Consider the following 23,423-nt stretch of genomic DNA (forward strand, 5'->3'; position numbering starts at 1 on the left):
ATAAAATAAAATAAAATAAAATAAAATAAAATAAAATAAAATAATTATTTTATTTTATTTGGGGGTTTTTGGGGGGTAATTCCTTTTATTCTCAGTGTGATTTTCATTACTATTAAATGTACAAAAATGCAATTTTTATTTTTTTAAATGTAAAATACTTCCTGGATGCACAAATACTTTAAATAAATATAAATAATAAGTGCATATTAAGGAAAAAATAATGAAAATTACAAGTTTTTGAGAATTTGGGGCCTAAAATATGCCAATTTCAGAATGAAAGAAAAACATCTTAAATGTCATTAAAAAACTTTTCTTTATGCAAAAAATTCTTTCTTTATTTCTTTCTTGAATATATTTTTGAGTACGTTGTATAACAATTTCCTGTATTTCTATTCTGACAGCTTCAATATCATTTTTCTTTATCTGAAAATGACAGGGTGAATTTCACAAATATATGTCCAGATTTTGTTTAACCATAAAGTAAAATGAAAATAATTATAATAATAAAATAAAAACAACAATATTTTGCATAAAGATTTGTATGTGTTAAAATAATGCATTTGGATATTTATTTATGTAGATTTTTATTTGTTAAAATAATGCATTTGGACATTTATTTATTATTTATTTATATATATATATATATATATATATTCAATTTAAACTACTTTCATGATGCACAAGTAAGTAAATATAAATAATAAACATACAGTATAGTTACATAAATGTAATAAATATAAACAGTGTTCAAATTAAAATATTAAGAATTACATTTTCCATTATGGCAATGTATATTTAGGGGTTAAAATGTGGTAACTTCAGAAGAAAAAAAAATAGTAACAGCCTTAATCATCTTTATGCTAAATATTTTTTCCCAATGAACAATTTCAACAATTTTTTACATTTTGAATATAGTCTCCAGTATTTTTGCTCTGACAGTTTCAATCTCATTTTTACTCTTACTACTGGTATGCAATCTAGTGGTGCAGTAATGCAATTGCATCTCTTTTAAAACTGATCTCTAGTGCTTGGCACTGCAGGTTTATTTAGCAGACATTGCATATGACAAATATAATTTTGTCAGCAATGATATCTCACCATGACTGTGAGGACAGGCCTGTTGTTGATGTTGATAAGCAACATTAATCTCTAGACTAGACAAGATTAAAATCAATGTGAGGAGATGCACTAATGTAATGACATTACAGTTTTTCTCGATTGGTTTGGCTCATTTCTTGAAACCGAGATGACATTCTCAAAATAACATGGACAAATCTCCAAACCACCTTGCAATTGTTCACAACAGAATGTCATTTTTCATTGGTTTTATCAAATTGCAAATGCTTTAGTACATGTCTCAAGTGACTCTGTGCTTTTTTTCAAATGATTATGTACAAGTAGCTACAGTTAGCACAATGAGCCCACATTTAGCACATTTTCCAAATAAATAGATCTTGCTGATCTAAACTGATTAGTTGATTTTTCAGTGAAATGGTTACTCTCTCCAAAACATATCAGCATGGTTTCATTGTGTAAGTCATCATATGCACAATTGTCTGTTCAACTGTCAAAATTAGTCAAAGATATAATACCATGAAAGAATTTCTTGGAACATTTGATAAATTTATGACAGTACTTGACAATCAATCAGGTGAAATTAGAACTAACGAAGGAGCAGTTTCCCACATCTCAGATGACCAATCAAACAGTTTGTTTAGTTACCTGACAGGTGTTGTCTATGATTATGACTGCTGCCAAAAGTATATAGACAGAGCTTGGCCCGGGGCCAGTTTCATTTGCAGTGTGAACATGGAAGCACCTCGCCAAGTACAACAGCAACTTCCTGCTCGAGGAAGAGGAGGAAGAGGAAGAGGAAGAGGAGGAGTGAGAATGCATGGAGGAATAGGGGGAAGAGGCCGAGGAGCACGGAGGCACCATGATGTCCCAGATGAAATCCGGGCCACCCTTATTGACCACGTTATAAACCATCGCCTCACAATGGCAGAGGCAGGTCGCCGAGTGCAGCCTAATGTGCCTCGGTCTACAGTCTCCTCCATCATCCAAACCTTTCGCAGGGAAAACAGGTACAGAACTATTCTATTGAACTATTCAGTGTTGGTGTGTGTGTAGGCCTAGAGTACTGTAATATCTTCATGTGATGTTATATGATACTATAAAAATGACAAAGACAAAAAAAATGGAGAAAATACTGTGAATAGTATTCCAGTCACTGTGCAGTGCATCACACTTGTAGTACCATAAAACAGCAGTACAATTACATTGGTAACTCATTTTGTAACAAATTTACAGTGTTGACCTTTGACTTGTATGTCTAGGATTGGACGACAGCCTCAAGTGGGTGGCAGAAGAAAACTTCTAAATGAACAACAAGAACGAGAAATATGCAACATGGTCATTGCAAATAATGCCATCACACTGAGACAGATTCGTAATGCAATCCTTCTAGACAATGTAATGTTCCAAAATATAAACTCTATCAGCATCTCCACAATAGACCGGGTATTGAAGAAACATCAGATGACCATGAAACAGATTTACAGGGTACCATTTGAGAGAAACTCTGACAGAGTGAAAGAGCTGCGGTACCAGTATGTGCATGTAAGTCAACTACTGGTTGTCTATCATTGTAACACTATTACAGTAAGACATGGTTACCACTTTTTTTGTTTTGCTTTATCCTTTTTACCTTCAGAATCCAGCTTTGTGTGACTAGAGCATTATGCCTAGAAATTGTCTTCAGTTTTTCACTCCCTCTTTTTACAGTACTTTAGATCCTCTTTAGAATAATGGCATTAGAAGGCAACGAAACCCCTCACATCCTAGTGTTCGTTGATGAAGCTGGCTTCAACCTGGCCAAAGGTCGAAGGCGTGGCCGTAACATCATTGGCCACCGAGCCACTGTGGATGTCCCAGGCCAGCGAGGAGCAAATATAACAATGTGTGCCGCTATATCAGAAAGAGGTGTGGCCACACACATTCCCAGTTTAGGGCCCTACAATACACAAAAGCTCCTCAATTTTTTGGACCACCTTTATACTGATCTGATCCCGGAAAATGAGAGAGGTGAAGAAGGACCTCAGCTACCACATTATGTCATTGTGTGGGATAATGTGAACTTCCACCGTGGCCCACGCATCAGAACCTGGTTCACCACCCATCCCCGGATGCTAATGGAGTTTCTTCCACCTTACTCTCCTTTCCTAAATCCAATTGAGGAGTTTTTTTCAGCTTGGAGGTGGAGGGTGTATGAGCATCAGGCTCAAGACCAGAGGGCCCTGCTGCATGCAATGGATGCTGCATGTGAGGACATCACAGGGGATCAATGTAGGGGATGGTTGAGACATTCACGCCGTTTCTTCCCTCGCTGCATCGCAAGAGAAAATATCCGTTGCGATGTGGATGAGAATTTATGGCCTAACAGAGAGCAGCGCGTCGATGGCCAGGAGGATGAGGATGGTGGCCAGGAAAGAGAGGGTGACAATGGCGACCACTGAAAATATTACTGTACTATAGTTCTGAAACTTTATTTACAGTATGGTAGGCTAGAGTTTTTTTTGTTTTTTGTTTGTGTTTATAACTGTTCACATTTACAGAATCCTGTATATGTTTTCTTTTCACAGTATGTTCTCTAATGTTAACATTTCTTTGTACGAATAAAAATGTTTACAGTTTCCTTGAGTATGAGTGGTTTATTGGAGGCTGATTTTACTGTAAAATCTTTTAGTTTTATTCATAGTGGTATTCTGTTACTAGACCTGTGCCTCAGTGACAAAACGTCTAAGCATTTTGACTTGCAGTGCTTAAACAATGCCAAAGGTATAATGCATTTTGGGGGCATTGACTATTTATATGAGAAGGATATTTAGTTTTGACACATGGATAAACTGTTTTGGGAGAGATATGAGCTTTTGCAGGGGATCCATGGTGTTGTGCTAAACCATCCAGGTTATTTTGACAAAAGCACTAAATGAATGCACATGTGCCAAGGCAATTGAGAAGGATCTGTGCTATTTTGACTGTACTGACCTTTTATATGGGAAAGGAATCTGCTTTTGAAGCATGGAAGAAGAGTTTGGGGAAAGATATTTGATTTTGCTAGTGAGCTATAATGTTGAGCAGAACTGTAAGACTGTTTGGCCAAATGACCTTATGGTTTTGAGAATGTCATCTCGGTTTCAAGAAATGAGCCAAACCAATCGAGAAAAACTGTAAAGCACAGACGAGTGTTCAGACAGTAATATCAATATCTAACAGACATACATTGTTTATGTATATGCGCAAACTTGTCTGTGTGTTTCTGCATCATGTGTGCAACGGTAAATCCAATCAAATTTATTGATCCATCCTTTCAGGAAAGGGTAATTCAGTTATCATTTCATGACTTTAACGGTAAAACAAATCAAACAATCAAAAACAACAACAGCCAGATCAAATAATTACACAAAGCAATTATTGCAGGCTGAAAAAGATTGCTTTCACTTAATATCGAAAAAAATTTAAATCATTAACAGAGAAAAACTGGATCTTCAGACAGAGAAGAGAGTGATGGATGACATTCCACATGGAGTGAATCCTGACCTTCTGTAAATCCCACAGAGCTCATGATCACCACATTATTACCTGACAGCGGCTGGTGGGACTGAGAGACTGATTGTTTACACAGACAGACAAACAATAGACTAATAGACATAAAACCTGCACCACCAGACCAGCATTATGCTAAAATAGCGAGGGCGCTATCACGTCTGTCTCGCCAGCGACGGCTTGAATGGAAACAAACAGCTCGGCGTGCCATTATGAAGAAAGGACGGACTGCTCATTGAGAGCTAAACAATCTGCATATCCCAATAGGCTAATGGCCTCCGCCGTATTTGGACATCAATTGACTCTGAAACATTATGCAAATGAAAGCAGGCTGAGCGGCCAATGACAACAATGAAGACAAACGCGACATCAGCTAAAACAATACAAGCTGCTCTGGCCGCATTTCCTGCACTAGATAGATATTTTACCACTACATTGTGTTTAACGTGCAAAATGAGAACGAGCTTGATTTGAAAATTGTCTCAACAGGGCAAAACACACCAAAAATCTCATGTGCATGAAGATCTTTGTGGGGGGAAAATAATAATAAAGAGTAAAAACTAAATAAAATATTATATAGGCTGGATTGGAAGATTTATGTAATTCACTTGCATAACATTTTCCAGATTTCTGCACAAAAACAAAATAATAATAATAATAATTAATTAATTAATAAAATAAATTACAACAGTTTATTATTAACTATTTGCATCTATTTGATTTCATTTAAGCAATCATTATAAAATGCATTCATTCAAATTGCTTAGAATCAGCAAAAATCTGTACTTTTTTTAGTATCACTGAGACTATTATAATTTTATTAATCGATTTTTATATTTTCTGTTTTCATTTTAATTTGTGTTTCATTTAATGTTATGTTATGTTATGTTATTTTATTTTCTTTAGTAGATTAGTTAAGCTAAATTAAAATGAGAAATGTTGCCTCAGCTGAAATAAAACTGCTTTTATATTTTATTTTGGTTAACATTTATTTTATTTCAGGACATTTTTTTTATGGTTTTAGTTTCAGTTTTATTTAACTATAATTACCCTGGAAAACAATTTAATTTATTTAAATGTATAAGACTGAAAGAAATAGGATTTATTGGTGAAAAAATATATAAACCTATGAATTTAAAACACATTCAGGTTATTAGTTTTAACACAGAAATCTTAAATGTTTCATTTATGCATGACTGACAAATGTAAATTACATTAGGTTTATTAGTTTGTTAATCTTGAAGTGTGCAGTGCAAAAAGATAAAATTTTTATATTTAGGCCTCAATATTTTTTGTGCATGAACAGTACAACTATTCCTTTAACTGTTTACAGATAAGCCACAGGAATGTTTATTGTGCATATTAATACTACTTATGCATGTGTTAACGGCATGTGGTTTTCTTGTTGTGTTTTTAGCACACAAAACACAGGTTGCATTGCCAGAGCTTTGGTTCCCATGCACAATATACAAAGTCCTCATTTAATTCTGCCAAAACTACAAACTCCAGCATGGTACAAAGTGACACACTTTCCCAAACAACTCTTCCAGCGTTGTGTGTGGGATGTTCTTGTCGACTGAGCGTTCTTTGTCTTTGTGCAAACGATCACTAAATCGAGATGAATTTGCCCATGATGGCGGTTCCAGTAGACGCTCATCACGGAGCAGCCAAAACTCCCACGCTGCACGTCTGTGATGGAGAACACAGCTATTGTGCAGCAGTGTAATATGTATGAGTGATTACTGACATGGTTAAAAACAGCTTATGGCGCTTGTTCTGTCTGGTGTGTGTGGAATATGCCAATTATAGAAATGACGACATACTGTGTTTAGCACTCTGGCTACTATTTCTGGCTGCTTGATGGAAATTAGTAAGTGTAATTAGTCATGTAATCTGTTACAGTCCTGAATGATTCCTTAAAGTCATGCACACTGTTTAGGAGAATTGTGCTGTTCATTCACAAGATACCAGACATCAGATTTTCACCTGCTGAATCATAAAGCAGACCATAACAGACAACCTAGCAACTACATACTGTAGCAGATCTCTAGAAACCACCCAAAACAAAAGATAAGCAACCTCCTAACAATATCTTAACTTAACAAACATCTAGAATACCCTACTGTGACAAAATATCAACCAAATAGCAGTGCATTATTTTTTTACACATTTACAAGCATAAAGACTAAGGCTTTATTCATGACAAACTTAAGAATACAATTTAAAGTCTTAATAGCAATACTTCAAAGAATTGTATACAATAAATTAACTAAAAATTTTTTTTTAAAAAAGTAAAACAAGCAAACAAACAAACAAATAAATAATAAAAAAAGACATTTTCTTTGACAACATATGTTTGTAAATGTAACATTTTACAAAGAATTGTAATAAAATATTAACTTAATATGAAAACATTCTTGTTTGAGGATAAACTCCTTACAAAACTAAAAAAACATTGCAATAAATAATTCCAAAATGAGTGGATAAATTAAATTGAGTGGTTAAAGTGAGATACTTTTTGCAAGTTTATATCTTACTAAATAACAATTATGAATAATTAAAAAATAAAAGCTAACATTTTTGTTCAACAAAAAAAAAGCCAGATTTTTTTTTATGAAATCTGTTATTGATTTTATTACTGAAAAAAGTACACAGGCCGATATCCAAGTTATATGAAGTAATTAATATATAAGAGATTAGGATTAACAACTAAACTAGCAGTGCGTCAGTGCCTTTAGCACCACTGACATTACCCATGACCTCAGAAAATGTAGAAATATACCTTACCATTCCACATTAACTGCAAATATTTCTGACTATCATTGTAATATCTACCACTAAAAAGAGGTTACTATAAGAGAGGGCCACACTGAATCAGATACTGAATAATTGAAACAGTATCCAGGACGTCTTAATCATCCTATTAGCCTCATAAAGCGTTAGACTCGGGCTAGATCTTTCAGACTGTCTGGAGACCTTCAAGGTCAGATGAACCTCTACATTGGGTGGCATCTCAGATCGATAAAAACAACATCAGCGATAGCATGAAAAATAACAGTGATGCTTCATCCTCGTCGAGGCTGTTCTCAACAAACACCCATGAGACACAGTAACCTACCTGTGATGCTCACATACGTGGACTGACTACAAAACCAGCACTCTGTTTGCTATTTTACTGTTTATGCATGCATGCATACAGACACTCAAACACATATACACTCATGCATGTCCAAAAAAGGCCTCAGAGCAGGATTCAGCCAGTTCATGCTTTTTTTAGGGACACAGGAGGTGACAGAGCAGCATTATTTGCCAGAGTGTGCATGGTGAAAGCAGTCACTGTGGTTTTACTATTATCATCGCATTCAGCACTCTCTCTGCACACACCAATCACGGCACAAAGAGGATGCAGTTGTCATGGAAACGTTGTGGCGACTTAAACCGGAGACGAGAGCTCCAAGGCTGTACCGTCTCTAAGCGACTACAGGTGTGCATCTCTATATCTATGGATGGGGAGCACTGAGATGGACGTTCTACACCTTCTTGGACACTGTCTTTGATTTGAGACTCCAGCGGATTTAACATGGCAAAAACACCAATGTTTGTCTCCAATGTTCAATCTTTCTTTCATAACCCAATGAGCTGCCTTGCATCTTCTAAAGGAGTAACCTAACTAAAATGTCCCTCATAATTAGCTGAACAAATGCTGCACAAACAGTGCTCCACATGTCATATGTATGTAAGACTTGAGTGTCATAAATACAAATCTCATTAAAATACATTAAACTGGTTAAAGTAATCTCCTAAACTGATTAAATGTCGCTATTTTTATCAATTCATTTCAGTACTAAATGAAATGTTTATTAAGATCAGACTGATTTTCACTGAGCAGTGCAATCTGGGATTGCTTATATTTGTCCAGTACATGGTGTTTTATAATTAGATAATCAAATAACTATTTTTTGGAACAGGCTCTGCATCAAAAGCTATTTTTAGTTTGGTAAAAATTCTTAACATACAATTGTTTTGATTTGTTATTTAAAACAATACATAGAAGTAATTGAATAAAAATGCCCAAATATATTTGATTTGTTTAGAATTGTTTCTTCAAAATTATTAAAAGGGAGGCAACTGTGTGAAATACTGTTACTAAACGTATATAGCTATTAATGCACTTAACATACTGGGTAGCAATTGTTAATACTTTTTAAAGGAAACTTAAAAAAATGGCTAAAGAATCATCTTAGAATCGGACTGTGATTCCCAAAATTGGATTGGGTCATGAAGTGCCTAGAGATTCCCAGCCCTACTTGTAATACATTAAAATGCACCCTAGGTAGGCAGCTCACTAAGTTTTGGAGCAGAGCTTCCCATTATGCTACTAATCAAATATAAGTAGGACACATAGGAAGGTATTCACAACAAAACTTCACCGAACTCTGAGACCTTTCAAGTGTAGAAGAACAGACATAAGCATTTGTAGTACAACTGAATGGTACAATTCAAATTGTTGTAATGCATACAATAGTGCCTCATAACCCTTAATATTCACCAACACTACAGTAGATCTACACTAGTATTTTAGTATTTAGTGGGTCACTTAGTATCTATTTCAGTCATGTTAAATATTCCCATCCACAGTGAATTCTTAATGCTCTAAAATCCCGTTCCACATAACCAACATCAAACATATTCTGATGCATCGCACTGCTTTTTCACTTTTTGTGTGTGTAGACAAATTACTCGTCATAATAATAAAGCACGTCTGTTTTGCTGCATTTCTCTATGCCCATCAAATCACATAATTGTTTAATACTTAGCAGAATCCCATGAGCAAAAAATAGCAAACCTCATCACAGAAAACATCAAGAGGCTAATGATTACAGCTGAATAATACCGCCTGACTTGTATTTAATAGACTTCCTGTATGTCACACAGCGCAGTGTGCCTAAAACACATTTCGCCTCATTAAATATTCAAAGGCTTCATCAAATATAATAGACTGTCAGAAGTGCCATTATCTGAAGACAACCGTGCCCACTTAAGGCTAACAGACATGGCAAGACAGTGTAACCATTTCAACAAGCTACTGAAGTGCGTCTACATGCATCGCCATACTGCATCCATTCGTTCATCCATCACTATAAGGAATACTGCACCAAACTGATTCTCTGTCAGATTTAGCATTGCAGTACTGATGAAAAAAAAAAAAAAAAACAAGCAGATTCTCACAAAAAGTAGGATCAAATCTCACAGTTTACACAAGATGTAGAGATTATGAATGCAATACATGGCAGCTTGAGCTTAGGGAAGGAAAACATACACTTGCACTGGACATACAAACTAAAAACGCATGCAATAGACCAATTAAACCCAATGCTCAGTGCATTTAATGACATTTATAATAAAGCACCATTTCAACAATGGTATATGGATTTTCTTAGTCCTAATGAACTAATCAATATAGTCTACATGAAATATTGTGTGAATTATAGATGTATTTCATGTTATATAATATCGAATCAATATGAAATATGAAATATATTGATATTCAATGAAAATTTATATTGGGGGAAAAACAAGGTTTATATGGATTTCCTTATGGATCAGTATACTCTATATGAAATATTATATGAATATATTAGAACATGAATATAATCTATATCATCTGCTATATTTATATGCACTGAATATAATATTAAAAAAAAATGATTTATTAAACAAAGACAAATAAAACCCTTTTTTTTCATTTAAAGTCATAAAAACTAAAGCACTGTCTTGCAGATATTTAAAAATTATATATTATTTATACATGTCTATATGAATTTACCCAAGAGATTATAAGATTCTGTATGGATTTGTGACTTGTATATGAAATATTAAACTTTTATTAATATTATAATATATTCATATAGTATAAAACAGTACATGGATTGATATAAAATAATAAAAATACATTTAGTTAATGAACTATATTATATTAAGCACTGGACATTATACTGTAAAATCATTAAGGTTTGTTTTGTGCCACTGGATTACAGATATTAAAAATGACTGATGCCAAATCTGATAGGTTTATATGTATTTTTTCTTAGTTTTCCAAAAATATAGATGTATATGCATATGAAATATGATTCGAATATACCACATTATCAAACAGATATGACATCTAGACTGAATATGGTCAATGAAACAGTCTTTAGTCTCATGTGATGGTTATATCAGAGCGTGGCGTGTTGAATATCATTATTCCAATTTCAGATTCCCAGCAGCTGGATTAGTTTATCCTTCACAGGTGTCAAAACGTCATAAACATCTCTCACCTTTCCCGGCTCCCTCCGTTCCCGTGGCGTCGGACGCGCCCGGCGTCTCCTCATCGCCCTCGAACAGCTGGTTCACTTCGCCCTGGATGTCACCGGCGGTCACCGTGAACCTCTGGCTCATGCTGTCGCCGGTGGCCTGAAGCGGACTGACGGGGAACGAATAAACGCGGCTTCGCTCTCTTCACCGGCTCCAGCTGGAGGAATTCGCCGGTGATGCAGATGTGCGCCGGTCAGCGGTGATCAGCCCGGTGTCTGTTGTAGGAGGAGTATGAAGAGAGGACTAACGAGAATTCAAGAGCGCAAACGTGTGTAACGTGTCCGGTTGAGACGTGCGTTTTATTGTTCTTTGATAACAGACATTGAATGAGTCGCGAGCGGAGCATCAACCGGTGTCTGAGACTCACTGCACATCCGGGTCCTAAAGCCCGCAAAAGATCAATCAATCACAAACATTGATCAAGTAGCTTTATGATCACAAACAGCGTGTTTATTCATTTATCTTATGGCGTACATGCAACCATTAGCAGATATATTCATAGATAAATATACTTTCCTCTATATATACTATACCTCTAACATGACAAAACGCAAAAGAAAAAAAAACCCAGACATTTATTTTATTATTATTATTTTTTTAATTAAATTGTTGTGTTATTAATTAATTAATTAATTAAGAAAAGTGCTATACACACTTTAAAACGTTCATAGCACTAGGCTAGCAATGACCTCCCAATGTAAAAACATTTTAAAATATGACAACACAAAAAAAGAAACTTTTCAAATATATGTGAATGTCCATATATGATATAGTAGGATAGCCTACATTTTATTTTCTTATTTAATTTTTAAATGTATATGTTACATAAGTTCGCTTTATATTTTGTTGTTCTTGTTTTTGTCACATATTTTGAACTGTACAACAATGCTTCATATGTTCCCTGTTGTTTTTGCACTGTATTTGATTGTGATTGAACTACATACGAACATTATTTGCTGCAAAAAAAAAAAAATAAAAATAAAATAATAATAATAATAATAATTTTTTACTTTATTACTATAAGCAATAATCCATGGTACTATTACAAAATATATATATATATATATATATATATATATATATACAGTGCCCTCCACTAATATTGGCACCCTTGATAAATATGAAAATAAATCTGCTTTGTTTATCTTTTTGATTTTACATTCAAAAAATTCACAAAATGCTAACCTTTCATTGAAGCAAAACAATTAGAATTGGGGGGAAACTTATGTTATGAAATAAATGTTTTTCTCTAACGCATGGTGGGCACAATTATTGGCACCCTTAGAAATTATAATGAGTAAAATATCTCTGAAGTATATTCCCATTCATATTTGCATTTATTTAGCACACTAGAATGGCTAGGAGTATGATACTGTCCAGCCATGACTTCCTGTTTCACAGGAATATAAATATGAGGAGCACAAAGGCCAAATTCCCTTAATCATCCATCACAAGGAATAAAACCAAATAATATAGTTCTGATGTGCAGAACAAGATTGTTGAGCTTCACAAAATAGAAAGTGGCTGTAAGAAAAGAGCCAAAGCATTGAAAAGTCCCATTTCCACCATCAGGGTAATAATTAAGAATTTCAATCAACTAAAGATGTTACAAATCTAACTGGAAAAGGATGTGTGTCTATATCGTCCTAATGCATGGTGAGGAGGAGAGTTTAAGTGTCCAAAGACTCTCCAAGTATCACAGCAGGAGAATTGCAGAGATTAATTGAGTCTTGGGGTCAGAAGACTAAAAAAAAAAATTCAAACAGCCCCTTCATCACCACATGGTGTTCAGGAGGGTTTTAAGAAAAATCCTCCTTGCTCATCCAAAAACAAACTCCAGCGTATTCAGTTGTCAGACACGACTTAAATTTCAAATAGGAATGGCTTCTGTGGTCAGATGAAACTAAAAACAAGAGCTTTCCGGCAGCAAACACTCAAGATAGGTTTGGTACAAAAAGTACCCCATGCCCATGGGTAAATATACTGCTGGATCTTTAATGTTGTGGGCTTATTTTCCTGCCAGAGGTCCTGGACATCTTGTTCAGATACATGGCATCATGGATTCTAGCAAATACCAACAGATAAAAAATGTAAACCTGACTGCATCTGTTAGAAGTTCTATAATGAGCTGTGGTTGGATCTTCCATCAGGACAGTGATCCAAATCAAACATTGAAATCAACACAAAAATGTGTCACTGAGCATAAAATGAAGCTTCTGCCATTGGCGTCCCAGTTGCCTGACCTGAACCCTATAGAAAATGCGTGAGGTGAACTGAAGAGAAGAAGCACCAGCATGGAGCTGAGAAACTGAAGGATCTGAAGAGTTTCTGTATGAAGGAATGGTCTCTGATCTCTTGTCAGGTGTTCTCCAAACTCTTCAGGCATTAAAGGAGAAAACTCAGAGCTGTTATCTTGAATAAAGGACGTTACAATAATTGGGTGCCAATAATTGCGGTCAACATGAACTAGAGAAAAATATTTATTTCATAATGAGATTTCCCCCCTGCTTTCCATTGTTTTGCTTCAATGATAGGTTGGAATTTTGTGAATTTTTTGAATGAAAGATTAAAAGGATAAACAATGCAGATTTATTTTCACAGCCACCTTCGCTCATATTTACCAAGGGTGCCAATATTAGTGGAGGGCACTGTATATATATATATATATATATATATATATATATATGGTAGTGGTAGCCTACATGGTACCGTGATAGCCATCCCGTTTGTTTGGACATGACCACTGCCTTCTTTGAGAACCATGTAAATATCATGGTACATGAATATGAAAATCATAACCATAATCAAAGCATCAAGGCATTTCCTTACATATTCATCATGTTCCATAGTATTTGCATGGTACTCCAACTTCAGAGAATACTATGATGTTGCTATAGCATGGGTGTTTCTGTTTTAAAAAAAAGTTTTATACCCCAACTGACAGATATTTTTGTTTATTTATTTTTGTTTTAGGCAAAAGCTCACAGTTTTGTTCATTTTCTCAAGACTTCATTATTTAAATATAAAGAAACCTAAATGTATCTTGATTTAGGGATGAGAATTACTGAGAAACATTATTCTTTTATAGCAATGCATGCAACATTTAATACCACCACTTTGTGAATATAATGAATACTTATGCTCAAAATTGTTTAAGGACTTAAATTGTGGAATTGTGAATTAAGATTTTTAAGACCCACAGAAACCCTGTTTTTATCAACTGAGTTCACACGAAAACCGCATGTTCTGTTCATGGCGTCACATAACTGTCAAAACACGAAGACTTATGACACCACAGAAAATTAAAATTTTAAAAATTTAAAATACATATGTGTACACACGGCACAAAAAAAGGCAGTAAAGTGAAATTCAACAGTAACGGTTCGGTAACGCTAGGTGGCGATAATAGCAGAACAGTGCAAACTATCTTCCTCAAGAATACATGAGTGAAAGTTGGAAGTTCCTTACTCATATTCAAACACATCTTTAACTGTGTTCAAAAAAACTTCTACATATGTTTAGGAAATTGTGAAATGAAATGAATAAAATGTCCGGTCTGATCGGAGAATGTCCTTTTGAACTTTGAACTACCGAAAAGCGCTGATAATGATTTTTTTTATCACACACATCATGTGACTGAAACTGCAGATTGTGTGAGACACAAATCGAACACTTACTGGAAATAAAGGATAATAATGACCAAATCAAACAGTAAGTAGCTAACATTTCTATCTATCTATCTATCTATCTATCTATCTATCTATCTATCTATCTATCTATCTATCTATCTATCTGTCTAGCCTTTTGTCTAACCTTCTATCTATCTATCTATCTATCTATCTATCTATCTATCTATCTATCTATCTATCTATCAATTCTTCTGTCTATCCTTCTATCTATTGTTCTTTCATACATTCTGTTATCTATCTATCTATCTTTCTATCTGTCTATCTATCCTTCTGTCTAACCTTTTGTCTAACCTTCTGTCTATCTATCTATCTGTCTATCAATTTTTCTGTCTATCCTTCTATCTATCGTTCTTTCATACATTCTGTTATCTATCTATCTATCTATCTATCTATCTATCTATCTATCTATCTATTTTTCATCTATCGTTCTGTCATACAATCTGTTATCTATCTATCTATCTATCTATCTATCCTTCTGTCTATCCTTCTGTCTAACCTTTTGTCTAACCTTCTGTCTATCTATCTATCTATCTATCTATCTATCTATCTATCAATTCTTCTGTCTCCTTCTATCTATTGTTCTTTCATACATTCTGTTATCTATCTATCTATCTTTCTATCTGTCTATCTATCCTTCTGTCTAACCTTTTGTCTAACCTTCTGTCTATCTATCTATCTATCTGTCTATCAATTTTTCTGTCTATCCTTCTATCTATCGTTCTTTCATACATTCTGTTATCTATCTATCTATCTATCTATCTATCTATCTATCTATCTATCTATCTATCTATTTTTCATCTATCGTTCTGTCATACAATCTGTTATCTATCTATCTATCTATCTATCTATCTATCTATCTATCTATCTATCTATCTATCTATCTATCCTTCTGTCTATCCTTCTGTCTAACCTTTTGTCTAACCTTTTGTCTAACCTTCTGTCTATCTATCTATCTATCTATCTATCTATCTATCTATCTATCTATCTATCTATCTATCTATCTATCAATTCTTCTGTCTCCTTCTATCTATCGTTCTTTCATACATTCTGTTATCTATCTATCTATCTATCTATATATATATATATTTTTCATCTATCGTTCTGTCATACAATCTGTTATCTATCTATCTATCTATCTATCGATCTGTTGTTACCCACACTGACACCTGCAAACATTTTAATTGTGTTTATGCATTGTAGTGTCGCCAAAAAGTGAAAATTCTTTGATTATTTACAAACTTGATGTTTAACTTTAGGGATTTAGGGAATGGTACATTTAATATATATATTTTTTCATGATTATACCCTATCCATTTCTTTTTTTAATTCCTCTTCACAATCCACCAGTGCACATTGTGATCCGGCGGTATCAGCCCTCTGACCGAGAGGCAGTGGAAACCATTTTCCGAAATGGAATAATGGAGCACATCAATCCTGCATTCATGTATGCCATGACCCGACCGCTGCACATCACTGTAAGCCTGTTCTTTTACATCGGTGCATATGTGATGAGTGGACAGTCAGTCGTTCTGGCCCTGGTGTCTGGAGGAGCCTACATTGGCTTTGTATACTTCTGTTGCTATGAGTTTTATGCTGGCTTTGTCAAGGCGAGACTGAACACGGACATGAAGGACATCCCAGGTTACTACCTCAGCAATCCAGATAACTGCTTCTGGGTTGCTGAGGCTGAGATCCATGGCCGGCCTCAGATTTTGGGTATGGTGGCTGTGGAAGGTAAAAATGACCCGGGAAGTGAAGGAAAAAAGTATGGAGAGCTTTACCGGATGATTGTTTCATCCACCTGTCGCCGTTGTGGTCTCGGTGTACGGTTGGCCAAAACTGTTGAAGACTTCTGTAGGGAACGCCACTTCTCAAAGATTGGACTTTCCACCTCGTCTACACAGAAAGCAGGTGTGGCGTTGTACTTTAGGCTAGGTTTTAAACTCATCCTGGTTCATACTCAGTCTGAGTCTCCCAAGTGGATGATCTGGATGACTAGAGCCACAATTCTGGTCATGGAGAAGAGCATCTGAGCATTAGCTTCTCATGTAAATGCTTAAATGCAAGAACCTGAGTTTTATAATTCTGATTGATGTACTGTTTATCTTTTATAATCATAGCTGCATTGTTACACTGCACTTTTTATAGACATTTTATACCACTGTTGTATATTACACAAATGTAATTAAAATTTGATTAAAGATTTTTCACTTCTGAATTTGATTAACTGTTCATTCTTTCTTGCACTACATATCTGTGCATTATTGCTAAATTTCATTATTTCAGTTATTTACATTTCTTCTGTACATTGTTTCATTGCATTGTCAGACGTGTAAAATGATTAAGATTTCTTAAATGTTTTTGAAATATAAGGCTGCATTTATATGTCTTCAGTGTCACATGATTATTATATTCTTTTTATATATATATATATATATATATATACACACACACACACACACACACACAGTATACATAACTGCATATATATATATGAACATTTATACATTTATAATAAGAACCATTATTAATAACTCAGCACCAATAATAACTGAGGGCCAAATCAGCATATTAGAATGCTTTCTGAAGGATCATGTGACACTGAAGAGAGTAATGATGCAAAAAATTCAGATTTGATCACAGAATTAAATTAAATGTTAAAATATAATCACATAGAAAGCAGTTATTTTAAATTGTAAAAAATATTTCGAGAATATTTACTGTATTTAGTGAGTCTTCAAAAACATGAAAAAAATGTAATTATTCAAAACTTGAATTGATAGAAAATACATAATAAAATGCACTTATATACATAAATGTAGTAATTTACAGTACATCAAATCACATTGAAATCACATTTATTAAAAAAACATTAACTTGTGTATTTATATGTATATATAAATACGCACACATACATGTATATATTTAAGAAATATTTACACACACACACACACACACACACATATATATATATATATATATGTAAATATTTCTTAAATATATGTATCATGTAAACAAAAACTTTTATTTTGGAAGTGATTAGTTGATTTGACAGGACTAAAATAAAGTTAGTCTGATAGGAGAATATCCTTGTGAACTTTGAACTGACGGAAGGGCTGATAATATGATATTACCACACGCATTGTGATCGAAAGCGCAGCAGGTTCTATCAGACACGAACCAAACATTGATTGGAAATAAAGGATAATCATGACCCAATCAAGCCGTAAGTAACTAACATTTATGTCTATGGGCCTATCTATCTATCTATCTATCTGTCTGTCCTGCACTGACACTTGCAAACCTTTAAAATATATTAATGCATTGTAGTCTCGCCAAAAAGTGAATATTCTTTGATTACTCACCTGCAAGTTGTTCTGATGTTGTTCTTTAGGGTTCTTTAAATATAATATACATGATTGTGATATACATATACATAATATACATTATGTTGTAACGATTACAGTTTTATATATATATATATATATATATATTGTGTGTGTGTTTTAATGATTTTATCCTATCCATTTCTATTTTTATTCCTCTTTACCAGTGCACATTGTGATCCGGCGGTATCAGCCCTCTGACCGGGAGGCAGTGGAAACCATTTTCCGGGATGGATTAATGGAGCACATCAATCCTGCATTCATGTATGCCATGACCCGACCGCTGCACATCACTGTAAGCCTGTTCTTTTACATCGGTGCGTATGTGATGAGTGGACAGTCAGTCGTTCTGGCCCTGGTGTCTGGAGGAGCCTGGATTGGATTTGTGTACTTCTGCTGCTACGAGTTTTACGCCAGCTACATCCAGGAGAGACTGAACACTGACATGAAGGACATCCCAGGTTACTACCTCAGCAATCCAGATAACTGCTTCTGGGTTGCTGAGGCTGAGATGGCCGGCCGGCCTCGGGTTTTGGGGATGGTGGCTGTGGTAGGTAAAAATGACCCAGGAAGTGAAGGGGAAATGTATGGAGAGCTTTACCGGATGACTGTTTCATCCACCTGTCGCCGTTCTGGTCTCGGATTACGGTTGGCCAAAACTGCCGAAGACTTCTGTAAGGAACGCCGCTTCTCAAAAATAAAACTTTCCACCACATCTCCACAGAAAGCAGGTGTGGCATTGTACTTTAGAATGGGCTTTAAACTCATCCTGGTTCATACTCAATTTGAGACTCCCAAGTGGATGATCTGGATGACTAGAGCCACAATTCTGATCATGGAGAAGAACATCTGATCATTAGCTTCTCATCTAAAGGCTTAAATGCAAGAACCTGAGTTTTATCATTCTGATTGATGTGCTGTTTGTCCTTTATAATCAAAGCTGCATTGTTACATTGCACATTTTATAGACACTTTATAGCACAGTTTTATATTACACAAATGTAATAAAATTTTGATGAAAGATTTTTCACTTTTGAATTTAATTCCTTTTTTATTTCTTGCTTGCAGTGCATATCTGTGCATTATTACTCCATTTCATTTAGTTATGTAAATTTTTTCAATGTGTTATTTTAATAAATTTCATTGGACACCCTAGATGAAGGTCAAAAGTTTGGAATAATTAAGATTTCTTTTAATGTTTTAGAAATATATTTTTTATGTATAGAATTAGGTTCACCAAGGCTGCATTTAATTGTCTTCAGTGCCACATGATATATATAAAACACACACACACACACACACACCAAAATAATAAGCAGCAACAAACTGTTTTCAACATTTATGAGATTAATTAATATTAGCATATTATAATAACTGAGCAGCAAATCAGCATACTGGAATGATTTCTGAAGCATCATGTGACACTGAAGACTGGAGTAATGATGCTGAAAATTCAGCTTTAATCACAGCAATAAAATACATTTAAAAAAAAAAAAATAACATAGCAGACAGTTATTTTAAATTGTAATATTTCATAATAGTACAGTATTTACTGTATTTTAGAAATAAATGCAGGTGAGACTGCTCAAAAACATGGAAAAATATATTTATACAAAACTTACATTAACACTGAAAGGAAATCATTAATGAATAAATAAATCTGCTTATATACATACGTGATTTACAGTACATTGAGAATGTTCCTGCAATGAACACGCTACTGTTGTACAACTTCTAAACACACACTAGAGGGCGGCATCAACCTTAAAATATCCATTGCTGGTCATTTTCAGGGTAGTGTGTAGGAAGGAGACGTAGGGCGACGAAATATAACAAACGGGCTTTAATAAAAGCCAACAAGGGTAAATCCAGACAAGAACAGCAGGGGGAACCACACACTAACATAACGTTAAGGTCGGACGACAACCACAGAGCTGAACACAACTATTAAAGGGGTGCTAACGATACAAAGACAGGTGTGGGTGATTAACCAATAAAGACTTAACAAGGAACGGAACAGGAAAGACCATATAAGGGCACAGAGGGGACACACCAACAAAACAGTCCACAGGGGTGTGACAGTCATGAGCTGAAAAGACCTCAGGTGGATCAGAGGGATATGTTCTATCCAGATCGAATATTGTCAGTTGTTACCTGTGAAAGTTGGCAGATAATGCATTGTAATGCATTTAGTGATTTTCCTATACTTGAATATTGCACATCATTGCCTGAAATATTACAAATATATTACAGCAGTTTTAATACAACATAAGCAATTTTCCACTTTCATATTTTGTTCCTCAAAACATTGCATTCTGTTGCATCTCAAGTGTGCCTAGATCACATCAAATCAGAAAAGTGGTGGCAGTTTTAATGCCGCAGCATTCATATTTTACAGTATCGCTATGATCATGCTTTACAAAAATTTCACATCTGTCAGGTATTGCTCAATTTCTCTAAGCTTAGTGATGAAATCAAGGCCGCAGAGTCATTTCTGAAATTGAGAGTGGAAAGATTTACCTATACGACTATACTATACTTCCTACACAATGGTTTTGAACACTGCTCCTACTACTAGATGTAGTAATGCCCAGCTCGTACAGAGATTATACTCACATTTATCTGCCTCTGAGTAAAAGATGTCTTGAAGTGAATGACCTTTTAAAGATTATGTAAAACTTCCACATTGCTGTCGTATACAGTAAAACAGCACAGATGATAAGGAGTCCGCTGATAATACATATAAAACACGGATATAAGTTGGTGTGTTTAAGGTTTCTACAGGTTAAACCAATTTCATTCAGTTCATGGGTGTGTAAAGGTTATTTATGATACCATTCGAAGTTTGTGTTTTTGAATGAAGGCTGCGTTTATTCAATCATTAGAAACAGTAATATTGTGTAACATTATTACAATTTAAAATAACTGTTTTTTTCTATGTGTATATCTGTTAAAATATAATTTATTTCTGCGTTCAAAGCTGAATTTTCAGCAGCATTAGTCCAGTCTTCGGTGTCACATAATCCTTCAGAAATCATTCTGATATGCTGATTTGCTTCTTAAGAAATTTCGGATTATTATCAATGTTGAAAACAGCTGTGCTGCTTTATATTTTTGATGAATATAAAGTTCAAAATGTTAAAGGTTTTGTTTTAGTTTGGCATTGATCAAGCAGGAATTTCATCGTTTTACATCAGCAGCTCTACTATGTGATAAACACATCCCACAGTAATTCTTAGGAAAACTAATAAGGCAAGAACATAACAATTTAATTACAGGAATTCCATCACACTTACAGTATAGATGAAGTGAGAAAAAAGAAATAAACATTAGGTTTGGATAATTCAGTCACTGCCTGACTTTAGTTGTGGTTTTCTAATGCTACTATAAACACGGGCGGCAATCAAGCTTTTGACTTTATTGCATTGCTCTATTGATGTAGTGAGTTTGTTTTTGCTCTAAACCCACACAACACGAGGTGAACGACACTGGCATCGGGCCAAAGCAAAGGGACGTTGAGAAACTGGGGTTAAAGTTACAGTAGTTGCTGTTATATCACTTGGCAGTGTTTTTGTGTGCCTTTCTGTCAAAACATCAGGTTCATAGCTTGTGAAATACCAGAACATGATGACATTATTGAATCTGTGTCAGTCCAGTGTCAGCTGACAGGCTCAGAGTGGCCAATTAACCCAAACACCCCCATCCACCCCATAAACCCCTCAGAACAGGTCAACACAAAAATAATACTTCTATGTAATTGTTGTATAACTACAACAATATCAATAATATATTTATATATATACAGCAGATTTTAATGTTATTATTTTGTTATTATTGTTTTTTTATGTAATAATATTACTTATATTACTTATATTTTACTTTTTAGAATAAGATGCTTTATTGATATCAGAAAATAGATAAATAATAAATAAATGTATACATACATACATACATACAAAGAAAGATAGAAAAGAAATAAGTTACAGAAACATTTCTTATTATAAGTGTTGAAAACTGTTGTGCTGCTTCACATTTCTGGGCAAACTGTGTAATATATAAATAAATAAATAAATAAAAGGGGCAAATGCTGTTTTTCTTTCACTTTTTGGTTATCAAAAATCATTGTTTTCACCATTAATAATAATAACTGTTTCTTGAGCAAATCAGCATATTAGAATGATTTCTGAATCATGTGACACTGAAGACTGGAGAAATGATGCTGAAAATTGATCACAGCAATAAATACCATTTTATAATATATTCACATGAAAAACATTTATTTTAGATTGTAATAATATTTCACAATATTACTGTTTTTACTGTATTTTTAATGAAGCTTTGGTGAGCATAAGAGACTAGAAAAGGTTCATTATAAAGAAATCATTATATATAATATACGGTCAACATTTGAAGCGGATCAAAACCTTGTATCAAAGTTGTCCTAAAATCAAAACAATACCCATTCTTCTCTTAGGACAACTTTGATGAACTTTTTTGATCCACTTAAAATGTTGACTGCTGTACACACACACACATATATATATGTGTGTGTGTATATATATATATATATATATATATATATATATACACTACCGTTCAAAAGTTTGGGGTCAGTAAGACTTGTAATAGTCTTTAAAGAAGTCTCTTATGCTCATCAAGGCTGCATTTATTTGATTAAAAATATAGAAAAAAAAACAGTAATATTGCAAAATGTTTTTACAATATAAAATAATGTTTTTTATTTTAACATACTTTAAAATTGAATTTATTCCTGTGATGAAAAGCTGAATTTTTATCAGCTGTTACTCCAGTCTTAAGTGTCACATGATCCTTCAGAAATCATTCTAATATGCGGATTTATTATTAGAATGATCAATGTTGGATAATATCAACAGTTGTGCTGCCAAATATTTTTTGGAACCTGTGATTTTTGTTTTTCAGGATTCTTTCATGAATAACAAGTTTAAAAAGTACAGTGTTTATTCAAAATATAAATATTTTATAACAATGTAAATTATTTATTATTAACTTTTAATAAACTTTTAATTATTAACTTAATACATCCTTGGTGAATAAAAATATTAATTTCTTAAAAAAAAAAAGAAAAAAGAAACAATAATGTACTGACCCCAAACTTTTGAACGGTAGTGTATATATATATATGTGTGTGTGTGTGTGTGTGTGTATATATATATATATATATATATATGTATATATACAGGGGTTGGACAATGAAACTGAAACACTGGCCAATATAGTGTTGGAGGTTTCATGGCTATATTTATGCAGCCTGGTGGCCAGTCTTTACTGATCGCACATTCCACCAATAAGAGCAGAGTGTGAAGGTTGACTATGTGCACCCAATAGCTCAAACATTGTACCCTGA

At 34.1% G+C, this 23,423-nt stretch overlaps 4 protein-coding genes across 7 annotated transcripts in view; 3 read left to right on the top strand and 1 right to left on the bottom strand.

The window, feature by feature from the left end:
- slc12a5a (solute carrier family 12 member 5a) overlaps positions 1-11,316 on the bottom strand; it is a 145,953-nt gene extending 134,637 nt beyond the window's left edge. For 2 of the 3 annotated variants that reach the window (XM_051112170.1, XM_051112168.1), the window contains exon 1: positions 10,926-11,316. In XM_051112170.1, the coding sequence (XP_050968127.1) occupies positions 10,926-11,046 (121 nt within the window). In that variant the 5' untranslated portion in view covers positions 11,047-11,316. The remainder of the gene's footprint in view (positions 1-10,925) is intronic. The other variant, XM_051112169.1, reaches the window with a different exon arrangement.
- On the top strand, positions 1,843-4,175 carry LOC127166697 (uncharacterized). Its single transcript, XM_051112173.1, has 3 exons — positions 1,843-2,084; positions 2,337-2,619; positions 2,785-4,175. The coding sequence occupies exon 3, from the start codon at positions 2,808-2,810 to the stop codon at positions 3,513-3,515; it is 708 nt and encodes a 235-aa protein (XP_050968130.1). The 5' UTR covers positions 1,843-2,084; positions 2,337-2,619; positions 2,785-2,807; the 3' UTR covers positions 3,516-4,175.
- Positions 11,317-14,536: 3,220 nt separating the features above from the next.
- Positions 14,537-16,820, top strand: LOC127166426 (probable N-acetyltransferase camello). Its single transcript, XM_051111677.1, has 2 exons — positions 14,537-14,673; positions 15,999-16,820. Exons 1-2 carry the CDS (start codon positions 14,658-14,660, stop codon positions 16,682-16,684), a joined length of 702 nt encoding a protein of 233 aa, XP_050967634.1. The 5' UTR covers positions 14,537-14,657; the 3' UTR covers positions 16,685-16,820.
- On the top strand, positions 14,537-19,026 carry LOC127166427 (N-acetyltransferase family 8 member 3). Of its 2 annotated transcripts, none has more exons than XM_051111679.1 (2): positions 14,537-14,673; positions 18,205-19,026. In XM_051111679.1, exons 1-2 carry the CDS (start codon positions 14,658-14,660, stop codon positions 18,888-18,890), a joined length of 702 nt encoding a protein of 233 aa, XP_050967636.1. In that variant the 5' UTR covers positions 14,537-14,657; the 3' UTR covers positions 18,891-19,026. The 2 variants fall into 2 exon arrangements, with proteins under 2 accessions (XP_050967636.1, XP_050967635.1); XM_051111678.1 differs by lacking the exon at positions 14,537-14,673 and adding an exon at positions 17,794-17,877.
- The last annotated feature ends 4,397 nt before the right edge of the window (positions 19,027-23,423 follow it).

This window comes from Labeo rohita, chromosome 6, assembly GCF_022985175.1.
Source record: "Labeo rohita strain BAU-BD-2019 chromosome 6, IGBB_LRoh.1.0, whole genome shotgun sequence".
NCBI classification, from domain to species: Eukaryota; Metazoa; Chordata; class Actinopteri; order Cypriniformes; family Cyprinidae; genus Labeo; species Labeo rohita.